The sequence below is a fragment of the Tamandua tetradactyla genome, chromosome 7 (genome assembly GCF_023851605.1).
Source record: "Tamandua tetradactyla isolate mTamTet1 chromosome 7, mTamTet1.pri, whole genome shotgun sequence".
Classification (NCBI taxonomy): domain Eukaryota; kingdom Metazoa; phylum Chordata; class Mammalia; order Pilosa; family Myrmecophagidae; genus Tamandua; species Tamandua tetradactyla.
Genome location: NC_135333.1, coordinates 136450156 through 136474586, shown reverse-complemented (window position 1 = coordinate 136474586; position 24431 = coordinate 136450156). Strand labels below are relative to the sequence as shown.

The following is a 24431-nucleotide window of genomic DNA, read 5'->3' as shown; positions in this document are numbered from 1 at the left end:
TTATTTTTAAAGTCTTTAAAATTAAAAATAAATTGATTTTTATAATCAGTTTATTGTGTTAATAAACTCGATTTATAGATTTGTCCTATGATAGATTTGATTGTTTTATAACACATAGACCTGCCGTCTCCCGACTACAGATTAATCTTCGAGATTAAATCATTTGCCTGATAGTGGCATCCACTGTCCATGTATATCGTTACAGTGTGTTAAAGCAAAAGGAAGCGTTGGGCTCTACTGTTAGAGGTTGTGTTGGGATCCCTTGATATCTGGGAAAAATTCTGGGGCTCTAAAACAAGGTTTGAGGAAAGCGGTAATCCTAGAGTTTGGGAGTACTAGTTTAGTGCTAGCCTTTTATAGTCAAAGGATAAACAGTGAAACTTTTCTGGTTATTGTGTAATCAGCATCTTTTAAACCATATCTTGACAGTTTTCCTCCTTTTCTGTTTGAATAAGATAGATTAAAACATTTTAGTTGAGATTAGCCATCAGTTAACATCCCCTTCCTCTACTCTTTCCTCTCTTCCTCCCTCACCATGTCACTGTAAAGACAGGGGTAGTTTGGCTGGGGAATGGATCTTTTATTTAGCTCAGAACTTAAAGTAGTAGCCAACAATTGCCTGTTTTCAGGAAAGGTGCTGTCTATGGGCTGTTGGTTTGAGTTGGTGACTCCCACATCCCATGCATTGCTTCCGGAGGTTACTTGATTTCATCCACTGAGGCTGCTCTTGGTACTCTTTACCTTGTTACTTGATAGAGGAAGCACAGACAGAGTAAGAGACAAAACTGGAAGGTGTTCACTCTGGTGAAATCCTGTTAAAAATATGAGGATCAGTAGTACTCATGAAGGAAGCAAGCCAGCTGAACTCTCCAGCAGTTTAGGGCCATCCAGACCTTGGCGAGGAGCTCTGTGTCTGGGAAGACTGCTGGGGGGTGAGGAAAAGCCAGGGGCAAAGGGAGGACACAGAGTGTGGCCAAAGAGGGCTGGTGTGACAGCCCCTGGCCTCTGGCCCTCAGGCACTTCACTAGGTTGGGGTCATGAAGAGCTCCTGGTTTTAGAAAGATTATCTATCTGTGACTAGGAAGAGTCGGTGTTTAGGCCTAGAACTAAACAGTTAATGGATCGAGAGGATTGTTACCTCTGACGTTGTGATAAGCTGAAATTCTGTATACCCTGCCCTGGTAGAAGAGAACACTGCTGTTAATTTAGGATGTCTTTTCATGGTGTCTTCTTTTGATAACTTGGTAAAATGACTGTGTGTGTTTGTTTTATTAATTGCTTTTTGGTGGCTTAAATATTTAACTTAATGCTTCAGTTTTCCCCAACCTCTTTGTTCAAAATAAGTTATAAAGCAAATTGGGGGGTGCACGGGTAGTTCAGTGGTAGAATGCTTGCCTTCCATGCGGGAGACCCAGGTTCAATTCCCAGACCATGCAGCCCCGCCCCCCCCCCCCCCCCCAAAAAAGGTAAATTGAGGTTAGAAAAAAATAAGAATTTTTAGCTAAGAAGTCAGTGATTATTGATGTTGATAATTTTATTTGGCCAAGTTAAAAACTCTTAACTTGGGCCATGTTTTACCTAAATCTTAGATTTTTTTTTTTAACTGAAAGACAGTTTACTGTATGTAGCTGATTACACAGTGCCTAAATGTAAGGTACTCCCTTGTTTTCCATATGAGAGGGTCCATTAAAAAAAGTTTTAATCCACTTCTGTAAATATGTATTTTTAGGGATAGACTTGTTTACTTTTGGATTTCATTTATTGACTGAGACACAATTAGAATCACATAAAAAGTAAAATTAATTGGTAAATACAGATCCCTCCCCAACATTTTGTAAACACTTTTGTCAAGGTTTGCAATTCCATAAACACTTTTAACATCAATGTCTTTATTATTAGAATCTTAACTCACTTTTTAAATCATATTATACTTTTCTGTCTATGTATCATCTTCATTTTCTTCTGTGTTGTTTGAGATATTTTATTTTTTGAATCTATTTATAGTTTAGTCATTGGGTATTTTATCCTAATTCCCAAGTACCCATTCATATAACATTGAGGTGAATATATATTTGTCTTCTCCATAATTTGTTTTCAGTGAAAGAAAAGCAATTCTAGCAGATAGTATACATAAATCCTTTTAATGATGCCATTCTATCTTTATCATAGATATTATAGAGTTTTTTGAGAATACACAAGATTATTTTAAACAGAATTTTTAATGGTAAGCTGCAACTTAATTTTTTTTAACTTGGTTGAATTTTATTTAGGAAAGCCAGAAGGTGGCAGTATGACGTATAAAATGGAAAGGTTTCTGAGAAGTATAAAGGTGCCTTTCCTTATTCACGTATGTTATTCATGTTATTTGCATATTAGGGAATTCACTTTAAAGTTTGACAGAACAGTTTTTTTTTAATATTCTGTCACTTGATTGGACATATTACAATTATTGCTTCATTGGTATTGTCTTAATTAAATATTTAGTACAGTTTTTAAAAGTTGAGGTTTGCTGATTCCAAAAAAGTGTTAGGAGCTTTGGAGAGAAAAGCCTCATAATCCCCAGTAATAGCAGCTGTATATAAAGGCACGAAATAAAGCCTGGTTTAGGGGTTTTTGGCATGTCAGTTCTCTTCCAGCTGTGGAGAAATCAGAATAGTAATTAGGTTACCTGTCATCAACAGCATTCCATGTGCAAAAAAGTAGCTGGTTTTCAAGGTAATATTAAGAGATCTTTGTTACTGAATTGAAAATTACTAAAAGTACTAAAAACATTGGTAAATTTGGTATATATTTAAAAGGAAGAATAATAAAGTTTCATTAATCCATTAATATTCAGTTATAGCATTAACCTTTCATTAAGTGTGTTTCTGTATTCCTCCCCATAGGGTTCCCTAAATGCCATGTGGTATGCAGAGGTTGGTTGCTTTTGAATTTTTAAAGCTTTAATAATGCAGAGTTCTTGTGTAATTTCAGTTGGAGTAAGAAGTAGGTGTCAATATTTTTCTGAGCTGCTACAGATTTCTCCCTGCCTGTTAGCTTGAAATGAAATAACTGCACCGTGCTTTAGCCTGACTCTTAATTTCTGCTTAAAAGTGCACATAGTCAGATGAATGTATATGGCTATTTATGCCTTCCTTTCTCTTTGGTCTCTGGCTGTATTTGTGCAATGTCTTTGTTGTGCTACTTGGTGATACTTGCAAAGGAGCATTTACAGTAATGTGTGATGCCTGAACTCTCCTGTGTAGGTTAAAGAACTCCGAGAGAAGGCTGAGTTTTATAGGAAACGAGTTCTGGGCACACATTTTTCTCGGGACCATCTGAATCAGATTCTCTCTGATAACAACCGCTGCTGGGATGTCTCCTCAACCACGAGCTCGGAAGGAACCATTAGTAGCAACATCAGAGCTCTTGATCTTGCTGGGTGAGATATTCTTTATGGATGGTGATAAAGTATATTGTTGCTCATAACAGATCATGTAATTATATAGGAAAATGACATGATTGCTCAAAATTTGTCTTCCAGTCAAATGGAAATGTAACAGTCATTTATTAAATTTCATTATTTTCTCTGGGAAAAATAAAGCTAGTCATTTTTGCTTTTTGCACTGTGTATACGTAATGCATAATATAAATCCAGAGGCCGGATTTTATAATATTCCTTGTTAACAATTAAGAGCAGAATACGATGATTATGCAGTAGATATAAAAGCACTTTAAAAAGGAAAGAGAAAGAAAGAAAAAAGCGAGAACAACAACAAAAACTCAAAATATAAGCTATTAGTTCATATCTTATTATTCATTAATGGGTCTTGTGACTAATATGGAGCTTAGGCCCTGATTCTGATTTTGTGGGAGAATTCGCTATTGTTTGGCTTTTAAAGTGAGCATGATTTAACTATTTTTAAGAGAAATAGCGCTTTGATATGTAGCAAATAAAGTAGTTTTTAGCTGTTACAGTATATTAATATAGACATGCACATCAAAGTAACCTAGCAGTTTGAATTGTCATCTGATTTTAAAAGTTTGTTATGAAATCTGTTATTTTTTAATAATAACCTGCAAAGATGAATCTATTTGAAATATGAAATTTGAATCAGCTTATTTGATTGCAACTGTGTTTGAGTTTCTGCACAAAACCTCAATTGAGTAACTAAACAAATTAGAACATGTGGGAATCCTAGTTTATATACGTAAATGCCAATTTAGGGATAAGTTTGAGTGTTGTCAGCGTAGCTGCTGGCATGTATCATATATGAAAGTAGGATTAAGAGGCGATAAATACATTTTACTTTGAAATGTTAATAGAGATTCTAAATTGCAACTTTCATTTATTATACTGTTAACATCTTAATTAGATGTCTTTCTTCAATATCTGGGACAATATAGTACCTCTGGGAAAAATGATGTATTTGTGGATTGTTGAAGGGAATGATGGACTCAGTAATTACTATAAACTAGAAAATTCAAACTATTGACATTTCAAATAAAACTTGTTTTATTATGCAGAGATCCAACGAGCCATAAGACTTTTCAGAAATGTCATTCTACAAAACCAGAAGAAACAAGGCCTATCTTGGAAGAACAGCCCCAGAAAAATGCCGTGGAGAAATTGGGAATATCAGGTGCTCCCACCTTACCTGTTAGAAGACGCCTGGCTTGGGATGCAGATAATACGAGTGAAGACATAGAAAAGCAGCCGAGAGAGAAGGAGGAGGAGGAGGAAAGTGAAAGGGGCAAGGAGTTTTATGAGGGAGAGCTAGAGAAGTCGGAAGAAAATGAAATACCTAAGGCAGACAAGAGAAAAGAAGGGTGAGAGTTTTAAATGAACCATTATAAAGAAGCATTATTGTACATGGTTAATCTGTGTTTTGTTTTGTCACTAAATATAGTGGTTTACATTTTTGGTTTTTTGAGTAATAAAAGTAGATTTTACTTATTTTTGATGACGTGGATATTTCTGTCGGTCTGTACTTTGATTTGTTTAGGTATTTGAGCAACCGTTAATTGCTAATCGAATACTTGAACACTGAGCTACTTGGGGAGGTAGTAGGGTTATCTTCATTTATGTTCTCCTAATTATGATTTGCTAGGTTTGTAAATATGTCTAGAAGAATGATTTTCTTGATGACTTAAGAAAAATTGCTGAAGTTCTTTAATATCAGATGGGTATACCAAAAAAGGAAAATACACTGTTATATGAAATTTTAAAAAGGGATTTCTGCAAATAGCTAATTCCTGGTGATTTATGTGCACAATTTGCTTTGGAGATTGGTTTTCTATCATTGGTAATAGTACTTTTTGTCCATAGCCCAAACACTTGTCTGTCATTCATTCTTGGATTTTAAGGCTGATATGATATTTAGGCCCTGATACAATAGGAGGATTCTTTATTATTTTGTTGCTAGCCTGCTGTGATCTTGCTTCTTTTTCAGTATTCAGTAACTCTTAACTGGGTGTGTATTTGATTGTAATTGTTTTCAGAAACAAATGGCCTTCTCTTTTAAGTTTTGTATTTTACGATGATGGCGTTTTTGCTCATGTTTTCTGGAGGAAAAGCCTCATAATAGATTGTTTCAATTTGCAGGTCAGAGTTGTCTTCTCTATCCTCAGGAAAAGGAGGTCGGCTTCCTACTCCAAAGCTGAGAGAACTCGGTGGAGCTCAGAGAACCCATCACGATCTTACCACTCCAGCTGTCGGTAATGAACTATCACTACGCAGTTCTCAGTTAACCTGCTTTTTCCACATGAGAGTTTAGTTTAATTGAAACCTGTCATCTCTTGCATTTTTCTAGGTGGTGCTGTTTTAGTGTCTCCATCTAAAGTGAGGCCACCAGTTCCAGAACAGAGGAGAAAATTGTCCTCTCAGGATGGCTTAAATACTTCAAAAAACGATTTTAGTAAGGTAACTATATTTTTGGGAAAAGCAGCTTTTCAGGAAATGATTATTTTAGTCTCATGTAGTAATAGATTAGTCCAGATTTTAAATTCTGCTTCTCATATGTGAGAATGTTATTAACCTACTTTTATTCAAGCAAAGGCATTGATTTGCTTTTTTGTGATAGTGGCATTGCATCCACTGCTAGTCATTTTCAAATCTTGTAGTAATCAGTAGGAGGAGAGTGAAGAGAAACAGTAATACTTACTGAGCATCTACTGTGTGGCAGACATAGCATTCTTATATCTTCATTCAACACATTTTAATTTTATTCCATCCATGTTTAAGGTACTGTTTTAGGTACTAGAAATAAAGCAGTGAACAAAACAGACAAAATCCTGGCCCTTATTGAACTTATGTTCTAGTGGAAGAGAGAGACAAATATATAAGATGGCTAGGTAAGATGCATAAGTTTGTTAGATAGTGATGAGTATTAAGAAGGAAAATAAAGCAGGAGAAGTGAATAAGAAATGATCAGTGAAGTCCTCAGTGGGAGGGAGGCCTCAGAGCAGAATCTGAAGGATGTGAGGGGATCACTCATATGCAAGTCTTCGAAGACATTCTAGGCAGAGAGAACAACATGTGCAAAGTCCCTGAGTTGAGAGAGTGCCTGATTTCATTGAGGAACAGCTGAAAGGGCTAGAGCAGAGAGGGAGAGAGGGAGTGCAGTACAGACCATGAGTTCAGAGATGTAATAGGGTGCTAAGTTGTGTAGGCCTTCTAGATCATAGCAAAGATTTTGAATTTTATTCTGAATGAAATGGGAAGGCATTGGAGGAGCAGAGGAGCCATGGTGATTTCATGTAGTGACTTTTTGCAAAGTCACTTTGGCTCCTGTGTTGAGAAAGGACACTAGAGGGAGCAAAAGCTGAGGCGGGAAACTATCTAAGAGTTTATTATAATATCCAGGTGAGAGGTGATGGTTGTTTGGATTATGGGCAGGCCATGTGATGAAGTCTGATTCTGGATAAACTTGGAAAGTATAGCTGACAAGATTTGCTGATGGATAAGATATATGGTAGAAGAGAGATAAATCAAGGTTGTGTCAAGTCTTTTGGCTGAAACAACAAGGATAAAGTTGCCATTCAACTGAGATGGGGAAGAGAGGAAAAGGTTTGTTAAGGAAGATCACAAATTATGTTTTGGACACATTAAATTTGAGAATCTTATTAGACATACTAGTAGATATTTTAGATAGGGAGTTGGCTGTATGAGTTTGGAGTGCAGGGGAGAGGTTGGATTCGAGCATATAGTTGGTACAGGTATTTAATTATTTGAGAATGGAAAGAATCGTTAAGAAATTGGATATAGACAGATAAGGTTGGGTGTAGTCAGGACTGAGCCCCAGCATTCTGATTTTGAGGAATTTAGAAGTAACCAGCAAAGGAAACTAGTGAGGTGAAAGGAGACAGGAGACTGGTGTCCTGGAGTTGTCAAGGAGGCGGGAGTGTCAGTGCTACTAATGGGTCATTAAGGTCTGAGGATTGATTATTGGATTTAGCAACATATGGAGGTCATTAGTGACTTTGACAAAGGTCAGTTTTGGTAGAGGGGGAGGACAAAGCCTAAATGCAAGTGGGTTCAAAAGAAGAGCAGAAAGGATACTTCTTTCAAGAGTGTTTCCAAGAAAAGAAGCAGAGTAATAGAGTGATGATCGGAAGAAGTGAGATCAAGATGGAAGAAATAACAGCATATTAATATGATGATGATAACAGTTTTGTAGAGAGGGAAAAATTGATGATGTGGGAGTGAAAATTGTGTCAAGATGTTCTTGAATAGGAGAAAGGACATAGAATCTGATGGAGAAATGGAAAGGTTGGCCTTACATGCTTTGACAGGTCATGCATTGTTATAAGAGGGAAGGCAGAGTACATGGACACTGCTTGTGAATGATAGGAAGATGTGGTGGGAGCTTTACAAAAACCATTTCTGATTGCTTCTTGGTGACATAATGAAGAAAGAACTTAGCTGAGAGTAAGGCTGGGTAAGGTTTTGGAGGTTGAGTAAAGAAAAGAGAGGAAAGGTGTGAAGTAGTGTTCTCAGAGTGGGAGAATGAGTGGCCAAGGAAAAGTGAAGTCATTGCAGAGGAATGTGAAGGGCCATTTCAGGTTAGTGGACAGACCAGTTAGTAAGTCAGGACAGCCAGGATGGGTTGCTTGTTTTGCTGCAGAAATGCAGAAGAGGCAAAGAATTGGATTTAACTGGGGTTCATGTATGGTCAAGGGAGTAAGACAGTGTGAAAAAGCAGGTCTGGGATTTAAGGTATTTGGAAGGTTAAGGAAATGACTATAATGACTGGCCATAGAAGTTGAGTTGGTAAGGGAGGGGAAATAGGACTTGAGAATGTAAGGGTCAGTGAAAAGGTGACAGGATCAACGTACAGGAAGTCTCAGCTGTCTTAAAGACTTGTTGGAATTGTGGTACCTGAGAAGTTTAGTTTTAAAGTTAGGAAGAAGGTGATCAGAAATTGAGGTTTTGGAGAGGCTGCACTTGGCAGTAATGACATGTGATCATGGGAGTAAGTAGTTTAGATTAGATAGAAAACAGGATTATTTAACGAGAGGAGGTAAAGGAATTGAGATCTTCTTTGTAGATATTGAGAGTACCAAGACTTTATGCCAGGCTTGACATAAAGAGAGAGAGTCTTAGAACCAAGGACTAGAATCTTCAGTGAATGGGAAGAGTGACCCAGTGGTTGGTAGATAACTGCAAAAGGAGAGGAAATGGGTATTTTTAATGCTGCAAGATGCAAAGCTTAGCATTTTTAGGGAGGAGTGAGGGGTAGAATGGTCCTGAAGAGGCATTGAGGAGCAAGGAGGACACCTGTGGACCTCAGGTAGGGACAGTCGATAACAGTCTACCCACTAGCAAGAAAATGAAACATTCAGAGAAGACCGGGGTTTTACTGCTGACTCTTCATGAGTTCTGGAGGGCGCAGTGCAGAGTTTCCAGGTGTGGGAAGCGTGGGGGATGGGATCACACAGCTGCAGTGCAGAGGCTTGCGAGGATGAGTGTGTGGGATTCTTGGGGTGACAATCTGCAATAGGAATAATAGTTTTTGAAAAAGCATTTGAGAAACTCCAGCAGTCAACCCTAAGAAAGCCTAATAAATGAGAAGCCAGAGCAAATTTCCTAAATTCAATATTAATAAAAAAACCTATAGCAAGTGACCTATTAGTGGTAAAATTCTAAATTTATTCCATTTATGTTATCATTAAAGGTATGTTCATTTTTATCACTATCATCTGACATTTTTTGGGAAATAATAGGTAATATAATAAAAAAAGTAAATAATCTGAGTAGCTATTGAAAAATGAGCATTATTTACAGATGTTATGATTGTATACCTGAAAAATCTGAGATTCACTAAGAACTATTAAAAGAATTATATAGAATGAGATGGGATAAATAAATAAAAATCAGTAACTTTACTTTAGAAATTGAAATAGCAGCACAAATTCTAATTTAGGAAAAAATATAATATAAAAAGCAGATTAGGGCCACGGTGGCTCAGCAGGCAGAGTTCTTGCCTGCCATGCCAGAGACCTGGGTTTGTTTCCCAGTGCCTGCCCATGTAAAAAATAAAATAAAATAAAATAAATTCAACAAATTTAATGATATTCCATTTATAATCCTAACAGACTTTATTTCTTTTTATTTTATTGTTTGGGATCTTGGCATATTGATTCTAAATTTTATTTGTAAGAATAATGAGGGGAAATGAATAAGGAAACTTTGAAAAAGATAATTTGAAAGACTGTGCTTCCTAAATATCCATGTGGACCATAATATTATATTAAACACTGTATTACTTACATAGAAATAGACGAATAGATCATTGAAGTCCTATGAAGATGGATTATTTGAAAAATGATTTTAGGGCAATTAGTTGTCGATTTGGAAGAACAAGATTATCCCTACCCCAAATCATTTATAAAAATATGTTTCAGATGGATTACAAAGCCAAATGTAAAAATGAACTGAAGGAATAGAGGAAACTACAGAAAAATCTTTTTTAAAATTCTAGCATGGGGGAGGGATACCCAAGCCAAAATCAAAGCCCAGAAGCTAAATGGAAAAAAATTGAACAGTTTTATATGAACAAATTTAAAATGTCTGTACTTAAAAAAAAGCAACTTAAAAGAAACTTGGCAGTTTAGGAAAAGGGTTAATGTTTCTTGTATATAAAGAGCATCTAACATCAGTAATGTTAAAAAGAGGCAGAAGATATGAAAAAGTCAATTCACAGAAGAATAGTGAAACTTAAAAAAATTTAAGATATAATTTTTCATCTATCAGGTCAAAATTTAAAAGAATAATAGCATTTGTTTTTATAAAATGTGGAAAAACAGGCAGTTTTATATACCTTTAGTGAAAGTATAAATTTGGTACAACTGACTCTATGAGTTTCAAATTAGTGAGATCATGCAGTATTTGTCCTTTTGAGTCTGGCTTATTTCTCTTAACATGATGCCTTCAGAGTTCATCCGTGTTGTTACATGTATCAGGACTTCATTCTTTTATATGGCTGAGTAATATTCCATTGTCTATGTATACCACATTTTATTTATCCATTCACTGGTTGATGGTTACTTGGGTTGCTTCCATCTTTTGGCAATTGTGAACAATGCTATTAGGAACATTGGTGTGAAAATAACCTGGTTGAGCCTCTGCTTTCAATTCTTTTGGGATTGTGGGATCATGTGGTCATTCTATACTTGTCATCTGAGGCACCACCAAACTATGTTCCTCAGTGGCTGTACCATTCTACAATGCCACCAACGACGAATGAGGAGGAGACCAAATTAAACAAGTAAAAGGGAATGAAAGAGAAGGAGTGTAGTGTGTGCCAGGATTCTGTGGTGAGAAAGAACCAAGGGTTTTAAGAAAATTATCAGTGGAACTGGAGTTTATGGTACAGGTGAGATTGGCAGAGAAGTAGGGTTTAGACTGTAATACTGAGAATTTTTTTATTATCCCAAAAGCAGTTGGAAGCCATTGATACATTTTAAATGTGGGAGTGATGTGATTGGATTTATGTTTTGAAAAGATTTCTGTGGCTGTCATGGAAGGCAAGAGTAGATTGGATATCCTTCAAAGCCTGTTTTGGTAGCTTAGGTAGTCTGTTAAGGTGGGCATAGTTAGAGAAATGGATGAAACGGAAGAATTGCGTAGAAGGCAATAGTGTTGAGACTTGGTACTGCATTGGAAGATGGTGGGTGACAGATAACGATGTGTCATGAATGACTTCTAGTTTTCTGGCTTGCCCACCATTGATGTGTGTGCTATGCATAAGTGAGAGAATTCTGGACAGGAACCCTTGTTGGGAGGGAAAATCAGGAGTTTTATTTTCACTCAATTCAATATTTAATGTGCTCTTATATGTACTAGGTACTGTTCAAGGATTTAGGATTCATTGGTAAACAAGACAAAATCTCTACCCACATGGAGCTTACCTTTTAGTCTGGAAAAATAGATAAACTCGTTTTTTAAAAAAGATGCTTTCAGATACTGGTAAGTGCTGTGAATGAAGTAAAACCAGATAATGGGATGACCAATGACCTCTCAGGGTGGTTGAGGCTACTTTAGTTTGTGCCCTCAGGACCTGTGCCTGTGAGGAGGTGAGTTTTTGGGTCAGACCTCATTAATGAAGGAGGTGCCCATGCAGAGATCTGGAGCAGAGATTATTTTCTAGTGTAGAGCCCTGGGGCAGGAGTAAACAGTAGTGTTTTTTGCATGGGCAGGCATCGGGAATCGAACTTGGGTCTCTGGCATGGCAGGCGAGAACTCTGAGTCACCATGACCCGCCCAAAATAGGAGTTTTGAAGGAAGTAAAAAGACCAGTGTAGGTGAAGCCTAGTGAGGTAAGAGAAAGAGCAGTAGGAAATGACACTGCAGAGGTAGGCTGGGGAAAGGGGCGTGGGTGTTTTTCCAGTGCCACTGAGAAACCCTTGGAGGATTTGAAGCAACAAAGTAAATATTATTTAATGATAGATAAAATCACTCTGGCTACTCTTTGGAGAGTGGATTACTCAGAGCAGAGCAGAAGCTTTTAGACCCAAAACTGATCACAAAATCAGTTAGCTTAAACCTGGGAACCCCATATGTTAAAAATACTTTACAGATTTCATTGAGTTCTTTTTTACAATAATGAAAACAATTCGGGCGGTATGACAGTGGCTCAGTGGCAGAATTCTAGCCTGCCATGCTGGAGACTTGGGTTTGATTCCTGGTGCCTGCCCATGCAAAAAAAAAAACAAAAAACAAAAAAACATAACAAACCAATTTGATGAAAATCCCAAATTCTCTAAGTATCCATAGATAAAAAAATTCAAAAGAACAATTTTACTTGAGAATTATTTGTGTTAAACTAAGTGATGCTTGTAATCATCAGGAGAAGCAAGTGGAAAATTTGTGGTTTCATCGTGTATTTTATTCAAAATATATTAGTGGTTGAGGCCATCTCCACTTTGAGGCAATAAACTCTCTTAATCTAATCTAATTACAGAAAAAAATACCTAAGACCAAAAAGCAATTTTTTTTGTATAGTGGATTAAGGAACTCAAAGGTAGTAAGTGAAAGCAACAATTAGAAGGACTACTTAAGAAAGTTTGGAACTGTATCTGACTTTACTGATTTGTATTCCTCTTAAAAATAAATTATACAAAGATTTTTAGGATAGCGATACATCATGGGAAATAGAAAATGATCAAACTGAAAAAAGGAAACAATTAGTCTCACACCTACAGTGTAGGGATAGCTACTGTTAAATTTTTGAGGTATTTAGGTGTATGTGTGTGTTTGTGTGTTTGTTTATTTAAAGAAACACATTATAGTGCAGATGTGGTTTTATACTCTTTTTCTTTAGCAGTGCACTGTGAATGTATTTTCTTGTTAAATATCATCTGTAATCTTATTTTTAATGGCAACATGATATTCAGTCTATAGTTATTCCATAGTTTTTAAAAAACAGATGCCAATTGAAACATTTAAGCTATTTCTTAATTTTCTTATTCTAAAAAATTGCTGTAAAGAACATCCATCCTTTAGCTACATTTTTATTTATATTATGGTCATCTGTTTTTGTATGAATACTCCCCACATATTATTAAACATTTTAAAGCTTTTGCTATGCATTGCTGGTCTGCCAGGCTACACTCCCACAGATTGTGCTCCCACCAGTGGTGCATGAGAGTGCTGATTTTTCCACAGACTTGCCTGCTCTGGGTATTATAGTTTTTTAAAAAATTAACCTTTGCACTTTGAAAAGTGGAAAAGTAGTAACTCAGTTTTTACTTTGAAATTATTTGAACATTAGTGAGGTAGAATATGTTTGCTATTTGTAATTTGTGTATATATGAATTGCTTATTCATATCTTTTTTCTATGTTCTAATTGGGTTTGTCTTTTTCTTACACTTTTTAAGAATTATTTATGTAGCAGTGATAATAATTCTTATAATGACTGCATTTTCACTTGCCTTTTAATTTTATTTTTTAATGTATATATATATATGTGTGTGTTTTGTTTTTATGTAGCCAAACTATGTTTATTTATATTGAATTTTATAAAACCTTGCCTACATGGAGTTTACATAAAATTTCACCTATATTTTCTCCTCTTCTTTTTTGGGGGGCACATGATCTAGGAATCAAAGCTGGGTCTCCCACATGGAAGGCGAGCATTCTACCACTGAACCACCTGGTTATATGGTTATATATTTGGTTATTTTTATATGTGTATACACAGATACACACAATCTTTTTTTTTTTTTTTTTTAAATCATGTAGAAAGAAAGTCGTGCTATATTCCTACTCACTTCTCCAGCTGCCGGTAAAAAAACAGTTGATCCACTGCCTTTGAGGGAAGATTCTGAAACCAACATCCCCAAATTATCTGAGACAACTCTTCCAGTTTCAAAAATTCCAGAATATCCAGCAAACACAGCCGGGCAGTCTCCTGTCTCACAAGCTCCTTCCTACTGGCATCCCTCTCGTCGAATTCAGGGCTCTCTTAAAGATCCAGAATTTCAGCATAATGGTAAGTATTTTATTTTATTGCCTATTAAAATGAAGGTGTCATACTGATAGAAATAAAAGCTATAAATATGGACTGTAGTATAAATAAATTACAATATTTAGTTTTTTAGTTAGCATAATAGATTTTCTTAAATAGGAAAAATCTCATCTTTGGAACTCACCAAGTGTTAAATGCAGTTAAATTTGCTAAATTCACTTTTGTGTAAATATGAGGTGTCTCTCAGGTTCTTTTCCATGCACCTATAGGCAATTCACTAGATGCCAGTTACACTTCTTCTCCAGGTGCAACAATCAAAAATGTCTTTAGACATTGCCAGATGTCCCCTGGGTATAGAATTCAAGGTCAGAAATTATTTCCCTTTAGTTTTTTAAGGTATTGCTCTGTTCTTTTCTAACTTCCACTAATGGTATTAAGAAGTCTGGTGTTATTTTTAGTTTTAATCCTTTATATGTGTGTATTCTTTCTGGCAGTTTTTTGGATCTTTTCTTCACACCTAACTAATCCCTGAAATTTCATAAGGATGTGCATTAAGGGGTGGCTCTCTTTTTCATTTATTTTTCTGGTACCTTTTCCATCAGGAAACTCATATTCCACAGTTCTAGGAAATTTTTATGAATTACTTAGTCAGCAATTGCTTCCCCTTAATTTTTTCCGTTCCCTTTTCTGCACCCCTATTATTCAAATGTCGAACTTGTTATATTGCACTTACTTTCTTTTTGATTTTATCTCTCTTACTGTCTATATCTGTTTTTTAGTTTTACTTTATGGGAAGTTTCCTCATTTTTATCTTTGACTCTTCTATCGAGTGTATTTTTTACATGCAATATTTAAGACCTTTAATAATAGGTGCTTGCAGTTTGTTGACTTTTTTGAAACAATCAATTTGTAAACTTATTAAAATTAAAAATAAGGTTCTTAAAAAATCTCAACTTGACCAGATATGAAACAATTTTAAAACCTTTAAAGGTGTATTGAAAAAACCCAGGCTTTTTAAAAAGCATGTTTGTCATTACCAAAAAGAGACATCTTTAGGTAGAAATAATAAAAAACCCATTCTGCTGCATAGACAATGTAGATAATTCTGGTTATCTGGTTAACAGGGAAAAAGCAAGCACTTAAGGTCTTTCAGCTCCAATCTTTTGTTCATTTCTCATTGCTGGAATTTCATATTCACTTCTTGTTGTTGGATGACTAAACCATATGGTGGTAGAGATGGTAAGCTGATATTTACTCAGCCTCAGGAGTGGACCCAACTCTCAGCTGGTGGATCAGCTGCTTTTGTCTCTTTGTCATCTCGTGGTGCAGGGTTTTCTGGGCGTCTGTGTGTGTAATTGAAGTTATGGCAGTTGCTGATGTTGGGTTTCATCTCCTTGATTTTTCTTATCATCTTCATTGCCATCCTCTTTGGGCTGTCTTTGGTGAGGAGGACCCCTGCGGAATTGGGGTCTAGAACCCGATATATATATATATATTCTGTTCCCGGTCTACCTTGTTCTCCTGCACCCTGGTTGTCAACACCCTCCATCACTTACACAGGAGGATTGGAATACTGTGGTCCATGCGCATTGCATCTCTGCCTGTCGTAAGTTGGGAATTGTCACCTACGGGAGGACTGGTGTTGGCAGGCCAAGCCTTCAGATCACTCTCTCTGATCCCTTGTTCTTTTTCCCACTCTCACTATTCTGGCAGGTAATTTTGCTGGTAATGGCGTGGAGGATCCCTGCAGCATGGATAATGTCTGTAGTGGCTATGGTCTGCTGCATATTTACGGCTGTTCTAGTTTGCAAGCTGCCGGAATGCAATATACCTGAAATGGAACAGCTTTTAAAAAGGGGAATTTATTAAATTGCAAGTTTACAGTACTCAGGCTGTGAAAATGTCCAAATTAAGGCAAAGCTATGAAAATGTCCAGATTAAGGCATCCAGGGAAAGATAGCTGGGTTCAAGAAGGCTGATAATGTTCAGGATTTCTCTCTCTGCTGGTAAGGCACATGGTGACGTCTGCTAGCTTTCTCATTTCAGAAGGCTTCCCTAGGGCATTTTCCTTCTGTTTTAGAGGTCTCTGGCTCTGTAGGCTCTGTTGGTTCTGGTGGTTCTCTAGCTTTTTCCAAAATGGTTCCCTCTTAAAAGGCTGCAGTAAGCAACCCCACCTTGAATGGGTGGAGACACATCTCATGGAAACCATCTAATCAAAATTTACCGCCCACAATTGGGTGGGTCACATCTCCATGGATAATAAAAAAGCTCCCACGCAGCAATATTGAATGAAGATTAAAGGACATGGCTTCTCTGGGGTACATAATAGCTTCAAACCAGCACAGTGGCCTTGCCCTGGACTCCTCCAGGGCTTGACTTTTGATGCCCCTGCCCCCTTCTCTCCTTCAACAACCTCCAACTCCATGGTCTCTCCATCTCTTACATTGCTAAGGTACTTCCTAGGGTTGCTCTTCGTTGCAGTCTGGTGTACAAGCACATCTAACTTGGTGTTACTCCTGTTGATGAAACCAAATCCATTTCTTGTGTTAACTTTTTTTTTACTATTCCCCAAACCTTTGTTGCGATAACTTTGGCCTGCTGGCAGGGACCGCTAACGTGGGGCTGTCTGGGTGACTGCTCGCTGTGCCCCTGCCAGTGATCTGGGGTTTGGTGACCATGGCACTGGGGGCGAAGGGCAGCTGCCTCCGGGGTGTGATGGTAACTAGGCCGCCGGTGACAGTGGCGTGGCTACTTAGGGCTGTCTGGGGTCTGCTCTCTGCTCCTGCTACCAATGACTCTCTAGCGTTTTTTAAAGTTTTGTCATAATATTTTTAATTTCTATGAGTTGTCTGTTTTTATTGCTGTATGTTCTTTTTATGCAGTATCCTGTTCTTGGTCCGTGGATGAAATGTTTGATCTCTTTGAGGAATAAATGATAGCTGTTTTTTGTTCATTTTGTTTTTGTTTTGAAGTTTTCTTCTCCCTGAATTATCTCCAACTTTCATTTTTACTTTCTGTTTGTTTTAGTTCTCTAATAATTGATAGTTGTCTTTGGATAATTAAGAGTAGAGTGCTAGAAGGCTGATTTGGAAGCATTGAGTATACGGGTGGTTCTTGGTGACTAGTTGGCTCCTTGTAGATAATACATGGCTGGGCCATTTCTGGAACTCAGCAGACAGTATCTTTACGTCTTTTCTGTAGCATACTGTGAGTCCTTAGAGAAGACTCTTAGGGGATTCAAGTGGGGGATAGCAGTGGAAGTTCCAAAGTTCAGGATATAGATTTTCACTCCTCTCCCCGTTTGGAATATAGTACCCTTGTTCTCACTTGAACCTGGCTTCCTTCAGTCAACATAACTCTCATTTCCCATCTTTAGAGAAGAACCCTCCATTCCTCTTTAGAGAGATGTTTCTTACTCAGCTATGCAAATGTAAGGAAGGAATCTTGTGGATCTGTTTTGTAAAAAAGGCTTTCAACCTATTCAGTCTTACCTTCCCCCCAGCTTTCAACAGTACCTAGCACCACCATATTCTCAAGGCATTAGAGGTGTTAGGAGAAGTAAATTGGTTGCTTCTTGGGTCCCTTTCACTGCTGAAGGGATTAAAATTCCCTTTCTTGGGTATGATACTTACTGCCCTTTCATTTGCTTTTCTGATTTTCCAAAATTTTGTTGCTGTTTTCTGCACTCATTTTCTTTGTCCTTATGAGTTTAGGCCATTTTAAAAATGTGTGTCTTCAGTCTGCCATTTTTAAACAGAGGCATACCATATTTCCTTAAAATTAGCATAGATCAATATTATCATTGAAAAGAATTCTAAGACCTATCCATAGTTTGTTCGTAGTTTATTTACATACTGGCTAAGCGCATTATAAATTAATGAATGACCCTTTAATAGCAATTTCTATGGAGACATAAAATTAATAAAATTTCTGAAATCCCACTTTCGGTTAGGGCTTTCTGTAAATTGTAAAGTTGTTTAGTGGCTTTCAAGGATAATCTCTTGTTTATGTTTTTTTTAGTGGGAAAAGTGAGGATGAACAATTTCCAGTTACCTCAGCATGAAGCCTTTAATGATGAAGGTATTAAAATAGTCGAATAATGTAAGATAAAATTATGAGGCTCTATTTTATAGTAGTTTATAATAGTAATATGATTTTACATTTGATAGTTTGCAGTTTATGACGTACATCCACAGGTATGATTTCATTGGATCCTTAAAACTCTGTAAAGCAGGGGGTAAAGTTATCCCCATTTGACCAATGAGAAAACTAAAGCATTGAAGAATCTTTTCTAGGGCAAACAGAGAATAAGATTGTGCTTAGCATTAGCATCACACCAAAGGCCAATACTCTTATTTTTCTACTCGACCTAGCTTAGGGCTCAGTAATTGGCCTGGCATCATAGCCATCATTTTTTCAAATGTCTGTGTATGCTTGTCAACTTTCAATTCACAAAAATAAATATAATTACGGAAAGTGGACTTTTTCTTCTACGTAGTTTTTGTTCTGATAAATTCAGGTGCTTCTAATGTGGAGGAGGAATATTGAAATCTTGATGTGAACAATTGAAATTACTATTTTAATTCACACTAATAAGTGTGAAATTAGTGAAGTTAAAATTTTGAATTTTTAAATAAATTTAAATTAATACTTTATATAAATTTACACAGATTAAAGGTTTTTCTTTCCCTGCTGTAGCAAGTTTGGAGGTTTTTTTCCCCAGATTCATTGAGCCAGAAATCAAGTTACTATGTTTTGAAATGCAAATGTCTGGCAACCTGGAATCCAGTTATGTTTTCTTTTTAATTGAAGAACAATTTTGCAAATAACCTTATGGAACTTTATAGTAGATTAGCTTACTCAGAATGAGGAATTCCAGAAGTAGTGAAGGAAGTATCATATTAAAGTAAAATATTATTTTCTGTATTCAGTGAGATTATTTTAGAAATGTGTTAAAAGTACCATGTTGAATATACTTATTTATGGCATTTTGTTTTTGAAACATTTAAGGAAGATTTTTGCTTAAGAAGGCTCTGCTTTTAAAGTAGGACAAGGCAGTATGATGACGATTTGTTTCTAAGTACTATAGTGCTGAAATCATAGACCATGTGTTTCAGGTAATAACTCTAGGATCTCAGGAAGGGGAAAAACACTCATTTAACATTAAAATGTTTGATTTCTAAGTATGATAAACTACGGAAATTGTGAATTCTCCTGTAAACATTATCTTACATTTTAATGGATTATTTCTTTCTCTTACAGCCCCAGTATTGATATTACAAAGTTTAATTTTCTGTTGATTTTAAAAAATATAATATTTGCATACTATTCTTTGTACTCAGTTTAATTTTGGGATTCTTTCATTGCAGATGAGGACAGATTGTCTGAGATTTCTGCTCGCTCTGCGGCTTCCAGTCTCAGGGCTTTTCAAACTTTGGCACGAGCTCAGAAAAGAAAGGAGAATTTCTGGGGCAAAACATAATTAAACATGAACCCTAGCTGAGTTGCTTTTATGTAGTGAACTGCTGGCGTAATTGTTCTCTGTTATTTACTGTGTTAAAATTTTTCAGGTATTTGGATTTTCTTCTAACATTTCCTATTTAAAAAGAATTATTTGATTTTTTAATAACCAATTCAGTTTACTTGGGAAACCTTAACACAGGTTTATAAATTTACATTTTAAAGAATTCGTGTTACATCTATTCCAGTCTATAAAAAGATAGTTTACATATAGTTCTTCATATGTTCTACTCTGTGTATTCCGTGTAGGGGTAACTGGTAGAATTGAAATTTCACCCATACAGAGACTATTCTAAGAAGATGAAGTGAAATAAAAATTAAGTTCCAAATTTGAGATATATATTCTGCAAAGATTGCTTATGTGTGTCTTTATAATTGTAGATGTCATAAAATGGATTTTCATTCCTTTAACTTTTACTGTAATTTTTCTTTTAGTACCTTCTGTGTGTGTTATAGTGTTATTTAAAATAGTTGTACTTTAGATGGAAAATACTAGCTGTATATATTTTTCTTATTTATGTGACAAAGTTTGCTGAGAGAGTATGTATATTTTTTATCTTCATGTGTATACTCTATTTGTATAAGGACTTTGGTTTACATTTGAATAATGTCTGAATTTTGAAAAATTATTTGTATAATGCAGAAATAAAACTTTGTAGACATTTTGAAATCAAAATTGATCCAGTGTATTTACCTTCTCCAGAAAGCTAATACATGGAACAAACAATTATCTTTTAGAAGCATTAACCTACTCATTATAGGTTTATCAAAAGTTATTCTTCTTTTGCATCTGTCAGAATTCAAGGAAGTTGAGTCTGCAATAATTTTGCACAGATATGTGACAAATATAGAAATTCCAAGGCAGACTCATTAAAAAAAAATTTAATGCAAACTTTTTGACTTTATCTCTTCACTCAGAAAACATGTTCTATTGTCTTACCATGTATTTTATCTTGAAAATTATGATAACTTAAATTTTCTAAAAAATACGATTTTATAAAATATACTATTTAAAATCTTTACAATAAGATGTAGAAGATACTGAACATAAAATACTCAGAATACTCCTTCCTGTTGGTAGAAAACAAGTGATAACCTGTTGCAAAGGGCTTATTTGGTTGAAGTGTTTTTACAAATCATAAGTTTACAGTAAGTTAGTTTGTTAAAGATCTTAAGTTGTTAATTTAAAAAGAACTGTGGGCATATTAATATTTGCCTACAGTTCACTGACTTTTTAAAACAGTTTTTAATCAAAAAAATACTAACGCACTAAAAAATTAGAAATTAGGGTATAACTGGATTTGGGAACCACAAATGATCTTGACCTCTATAAAATGTGTACTGAGACATATTAGTTATAAAGTCAGTTTGGAACTTATTGTCTCTTATTTTCTCTCTAGAAGCTTAGAGGTATCATCTACCTCAAAGGTTGGTGAGTTTAGTTGATTAATTGGGTAGAGTTTTCAAGTTTTAACCACTGATCTACTTTTTTAAAACAATTTTATTAAAGCATAATATTATATACAATAAACTGCATTAAAAAATGAAATCATGAGAGTTTGAATAGATGTTTACGTACACCTGTGAAATCACCATCATAATTAAGATATAGAACATTTCTATCTCCCTGAAAGGTTTTGTGTTTTCCTCTGCAGTCAATCCTGCTCTCCACCCCTGGAATCCAAGTCAAGCACTAATGTGCTTTTTGTTAGTGTAAATGAGTGCAAGAATTTTATATAAATAAAACCATCTTTTGTGTTTGGCTTCTTTTCACTCAGCCTGATGTTTTTGAGTGTCATTCATGCTGTATATGTATGTGCCCTTTAAATCCATTCACCTGTTGGTGGACATTAGGGCTGTTTGCAGTTTGAGACTATTATGGATGAAACCACTATTTACATTTGTGGCCATAAGTTTTCATTTCTCTTGGGAAAATGCTTAGGTAATTGGATTTTTATTCATCTTTAATAGAATTTCTTTGAATATTCAGTATATATCCAAATAATATTATAAACTGGTGGCTCTGTCTCCTTGTCTCCATTGATGATTCTCAGAAGCCAAACTGGGAAGTGAACAACTCAATCATAGTGGGAGGTTTTTCTAAAGTGCTTACACCTCCCCTCACTGTTCCTGCTTCCCCCCATCATCATCCTATATGCTGCGATTCTCATGTATCCCTTGTGGAGAAGCCAGGTAAAAATGTACAAATACACATACATGTAATTTTTGCATGTAATTCTGGTGTCATCTCTGGACTTCTGTGGGAGTCAACTCCAAGTTGAGAACCCTTGAAGAATGATTTTGAGGATTAAGGATAAAGAGTATGATAATGTGCTTGGTACACATATTACCATTTGATTTAAGCATAAATATCTTCCCTTCATAAGTGAAAAATAGACTTAGATGAAATGACTGGCCCAAGAGATCATAACCAGTGATTTAAATCTAGGTCTTCATACTTGAAATCCACCCACACTGCCTCCTCTGGAGAGTTAATGCTAAAATGGTAAGTCCTGCTGTGATTCAGTCCTCTCTCTGGTTGATTCATTTGGGAGTTATCTTCCCACTTTGCTTTTTTAGAATGAAATGAAACATTGCTTTTCTTTTCTAGCCAGGAAAGAGCATGTGGGCATTGATTTATTGTACAAGTGGAATCAACCCGAATGACAGCAAGTTAACATTCAAAATGAGATTGTCCTGTAGAGAGTGTTGTGGCTGACAGGGAGCTCAGGGATGGATTTTGGACCTTCGCTGCCTGTAATTGTAGATGCACAGAGTAGGCACCAGTATTTATTCTTTCTTCTGGAAGTTTACAAAGGAACAAATAATCCTAAGTGGCAGATAGCCCCAGAATCATTTATATTTGGCTTTGGAGTATGTTTTTGTAACTTCCTCATGTGGTGGTGCTAGTCATGTTACAGTACTCAGGCTCAGACTTGGTCAAGTCACCATCTTCACTCAGCTTCCTAAGGCCACTCTGCTGCACGAAGGCTGCTCCAGACAAAAGCACAGTCTCATCATTGGACTAACAGGTTTGTTCCCGCCAGGCCTGGCCGCACGAGGCCTCTCAGAAACCAGCTGGCCCCTCTGGCTTAACTCTGGATTAGAAGCAGGCCACTCGCTGGTCTCTTCAGTACCTTCAGGTAAACTTGTGCTAATATTGACCTTGTGCTCTGATCTGACCAAATGTGTCTTTCTCCCATGGTGAGCAGAGACACAAAAAGACCCAGCTCTTTGTTCTCAGGTTGCTGAGCTTCCTTAAGCCTCCCACTTCACACTCTGATCCTGCAAAGCCTGCAAGAGCAGCAGCCTCTCCCAAGCCAGGGAGATTTCTGCATTTTACTACCCCTATCATACGGGAAAAGAGCAGTCCTATAAACCACATTTTCTTCCTCTAAGTGCTCCAGCCACGAGTCCGTCATGGCTTCCTTATGCTAATTCCATCAGGCCCAGCCTCATAACAGAGTGTCTCCTTGGAAAATGAGGGAGACTTCTGGAAGTCAGAGCATGAAGTGAGCATGTAGAGTGATGTCTGGAAAGTTCACAACAAAGTCAGACCACATAATGGATAATTTACATACTGTTCAGAAATTGTACAATTTTCCCTTTGTGTGTTCTACACCCAGTAGTGTGCTGGAGCCAGCTCATGGGCTGATTGTAAAATACTCAGGAATTTTGTGAGCAAGTTGTTAAACCTGCTGGAGTTTGAAATTACAGCACAGAAATCAGCAAAAATTACAAGTCAGCTTCCCAGCCCTGCTCCAGGAGCAGTTTACTAGCCTTACCATGATGGCCACTTTCACCAGTCTCTCTTTTTCCCTTCCAAATCCTTTACCTGATGGAGAAACAATTCCTTTCCGAAGGAAGCAAGTTCAAGATAACTGACAAGACAACTTATGCAATATGCATCTTCTTTGGCATATAGAAATAAGGTACTCTGAGTCTGTTTCCTTGCTTGGCTAAAGTCCTGGAAAAGAAAAGCAAACCACAAACAGTAGACAAAAAATACACTGTAGAAGTTGGCTAGCGCAGATGGACTACCCGGCGGTGGGGTGGAGGAATCTGTATATGTAGTCTTTCAGGTGATTCTGATATTGAGGTAGTTTGGGAACAACTGGCTTTGGGGTTATAGTTTCCTTTGGTCCAGTCCCACCTCCCAAACGGGTATCTTCTTTGGGCCCATGTTCCTCACCTCACAGGTTTAGTTTAAGATGAATGGCATCCAGCTAAGTCCTGAAACCCAGAGGGGCCAGCCTCTCCAAAACATCAGCTAGTTCCATTCCCTTATCTACACCCCTTTCCAACATGAAACTGTTAGAAATGGCAGAGCCCAAATATCCTTAAAGATTGAGAGGAAGATCGAAGGAGAAGGTGGAGTTTAACAGAGAAGATAGGATTTAACAAATGATAATATGACCACTGAATCATCATATCGATATTTCTTTTAGTCTCCAGTGTCTTGGAGCAGCTAGAAGAAAAACCCTAAAATTGTGAAACTGTAACCCATACCAAATGCTGAAATCTGTTCTATAATTACATATTATAATGTACTTTGAAATTTATTGCCTTTTTACATATGTATTGTATTTCACAGTTAAAGAAAATGAAGGGCATAAGGTTTATAAACGCGTTTCACAAATGCTATTCGAATGTTACTCAATTCAAAAAGTTCTGTTGTTTTGAAGGCAAATTTTCATGAAAATAATGGGAAGAAAGGCTTGCTTTGTAGGGAAAAAGGTGAAATCTAGAAAGCAGGAGGCAGTGTATCCTGAAATTGTGGCACCTTCCTTCGCAGACCCATCTATCATGACCTACATTTGGCTCCCACAGAGTCGGTTCTGAGTAAAGGTGCCGAAATGATTCGTCTCTTTCCGCTATGTGGTCAAGCAAAAAAGACTCTGACTACAGTGTTGTGACTCAGCAACTCTGAAAGGTGGAATCAATTACCTGATCTACGCAAA

The 24431-nt window shown here is 36.6% G+C and overlaps 1 protein-coding gene and 1 pseudogene across 7 annotated transcripts in view; one reads left to right on the top strand and one right to left on the bottom strand.

Moving 5' to 3' along the window:
- The window catches only part of MDM1 (Mdm1 nuclear protein), a 32408-nt gene extending 11168 nt beyond the window's left edge, over positions 1-21240 (top strand). For 3 of the 7 annotated variants that reach the window (XM_077111354.1, XM_077111355.1, XM_077111358.1), the window contains 8 exons: positions 2886-2915; positions 3246-3421; positions 4507-4809; positions 5585-5697; positions 5793-5902; positions 13725-13974; positions 17971-18030; positions 19320-21240. In XM_077111354.1, coding sequence (XP_076967469.1) covers positions 2886-2915; positions 3246-3421; positions 4507-4809; positions 5585-5697; positions 5793-5902; positions 13725-13974; positions 17971-18030; positions 19320-19432 — 1155 coding nt within the window. In that variant the 3' untranslated portion in view covers positions 19433-21240. The remainder of the gene's footprint in view (positions 1-2885; positions 2916-3245; positions 3422-4506; positions 4810-5584; positions 5698-5792; positions 5903-13724; positions 13975-17970; positions 18031-19319) is intronic. The other 4 variants (XM_077111353.1, XM_077111350.1, XM_077111351.1 and 1 more) reach the window with 3 other exon arrangements.
- On the bottom strand, positions 15117-17478 carry LOC143690331 (Y-box-binding protein 1 pseudogene; annotated as a pseudogene).
- Positions 21241-24431: the final 3191 nt, after the last annotated feature.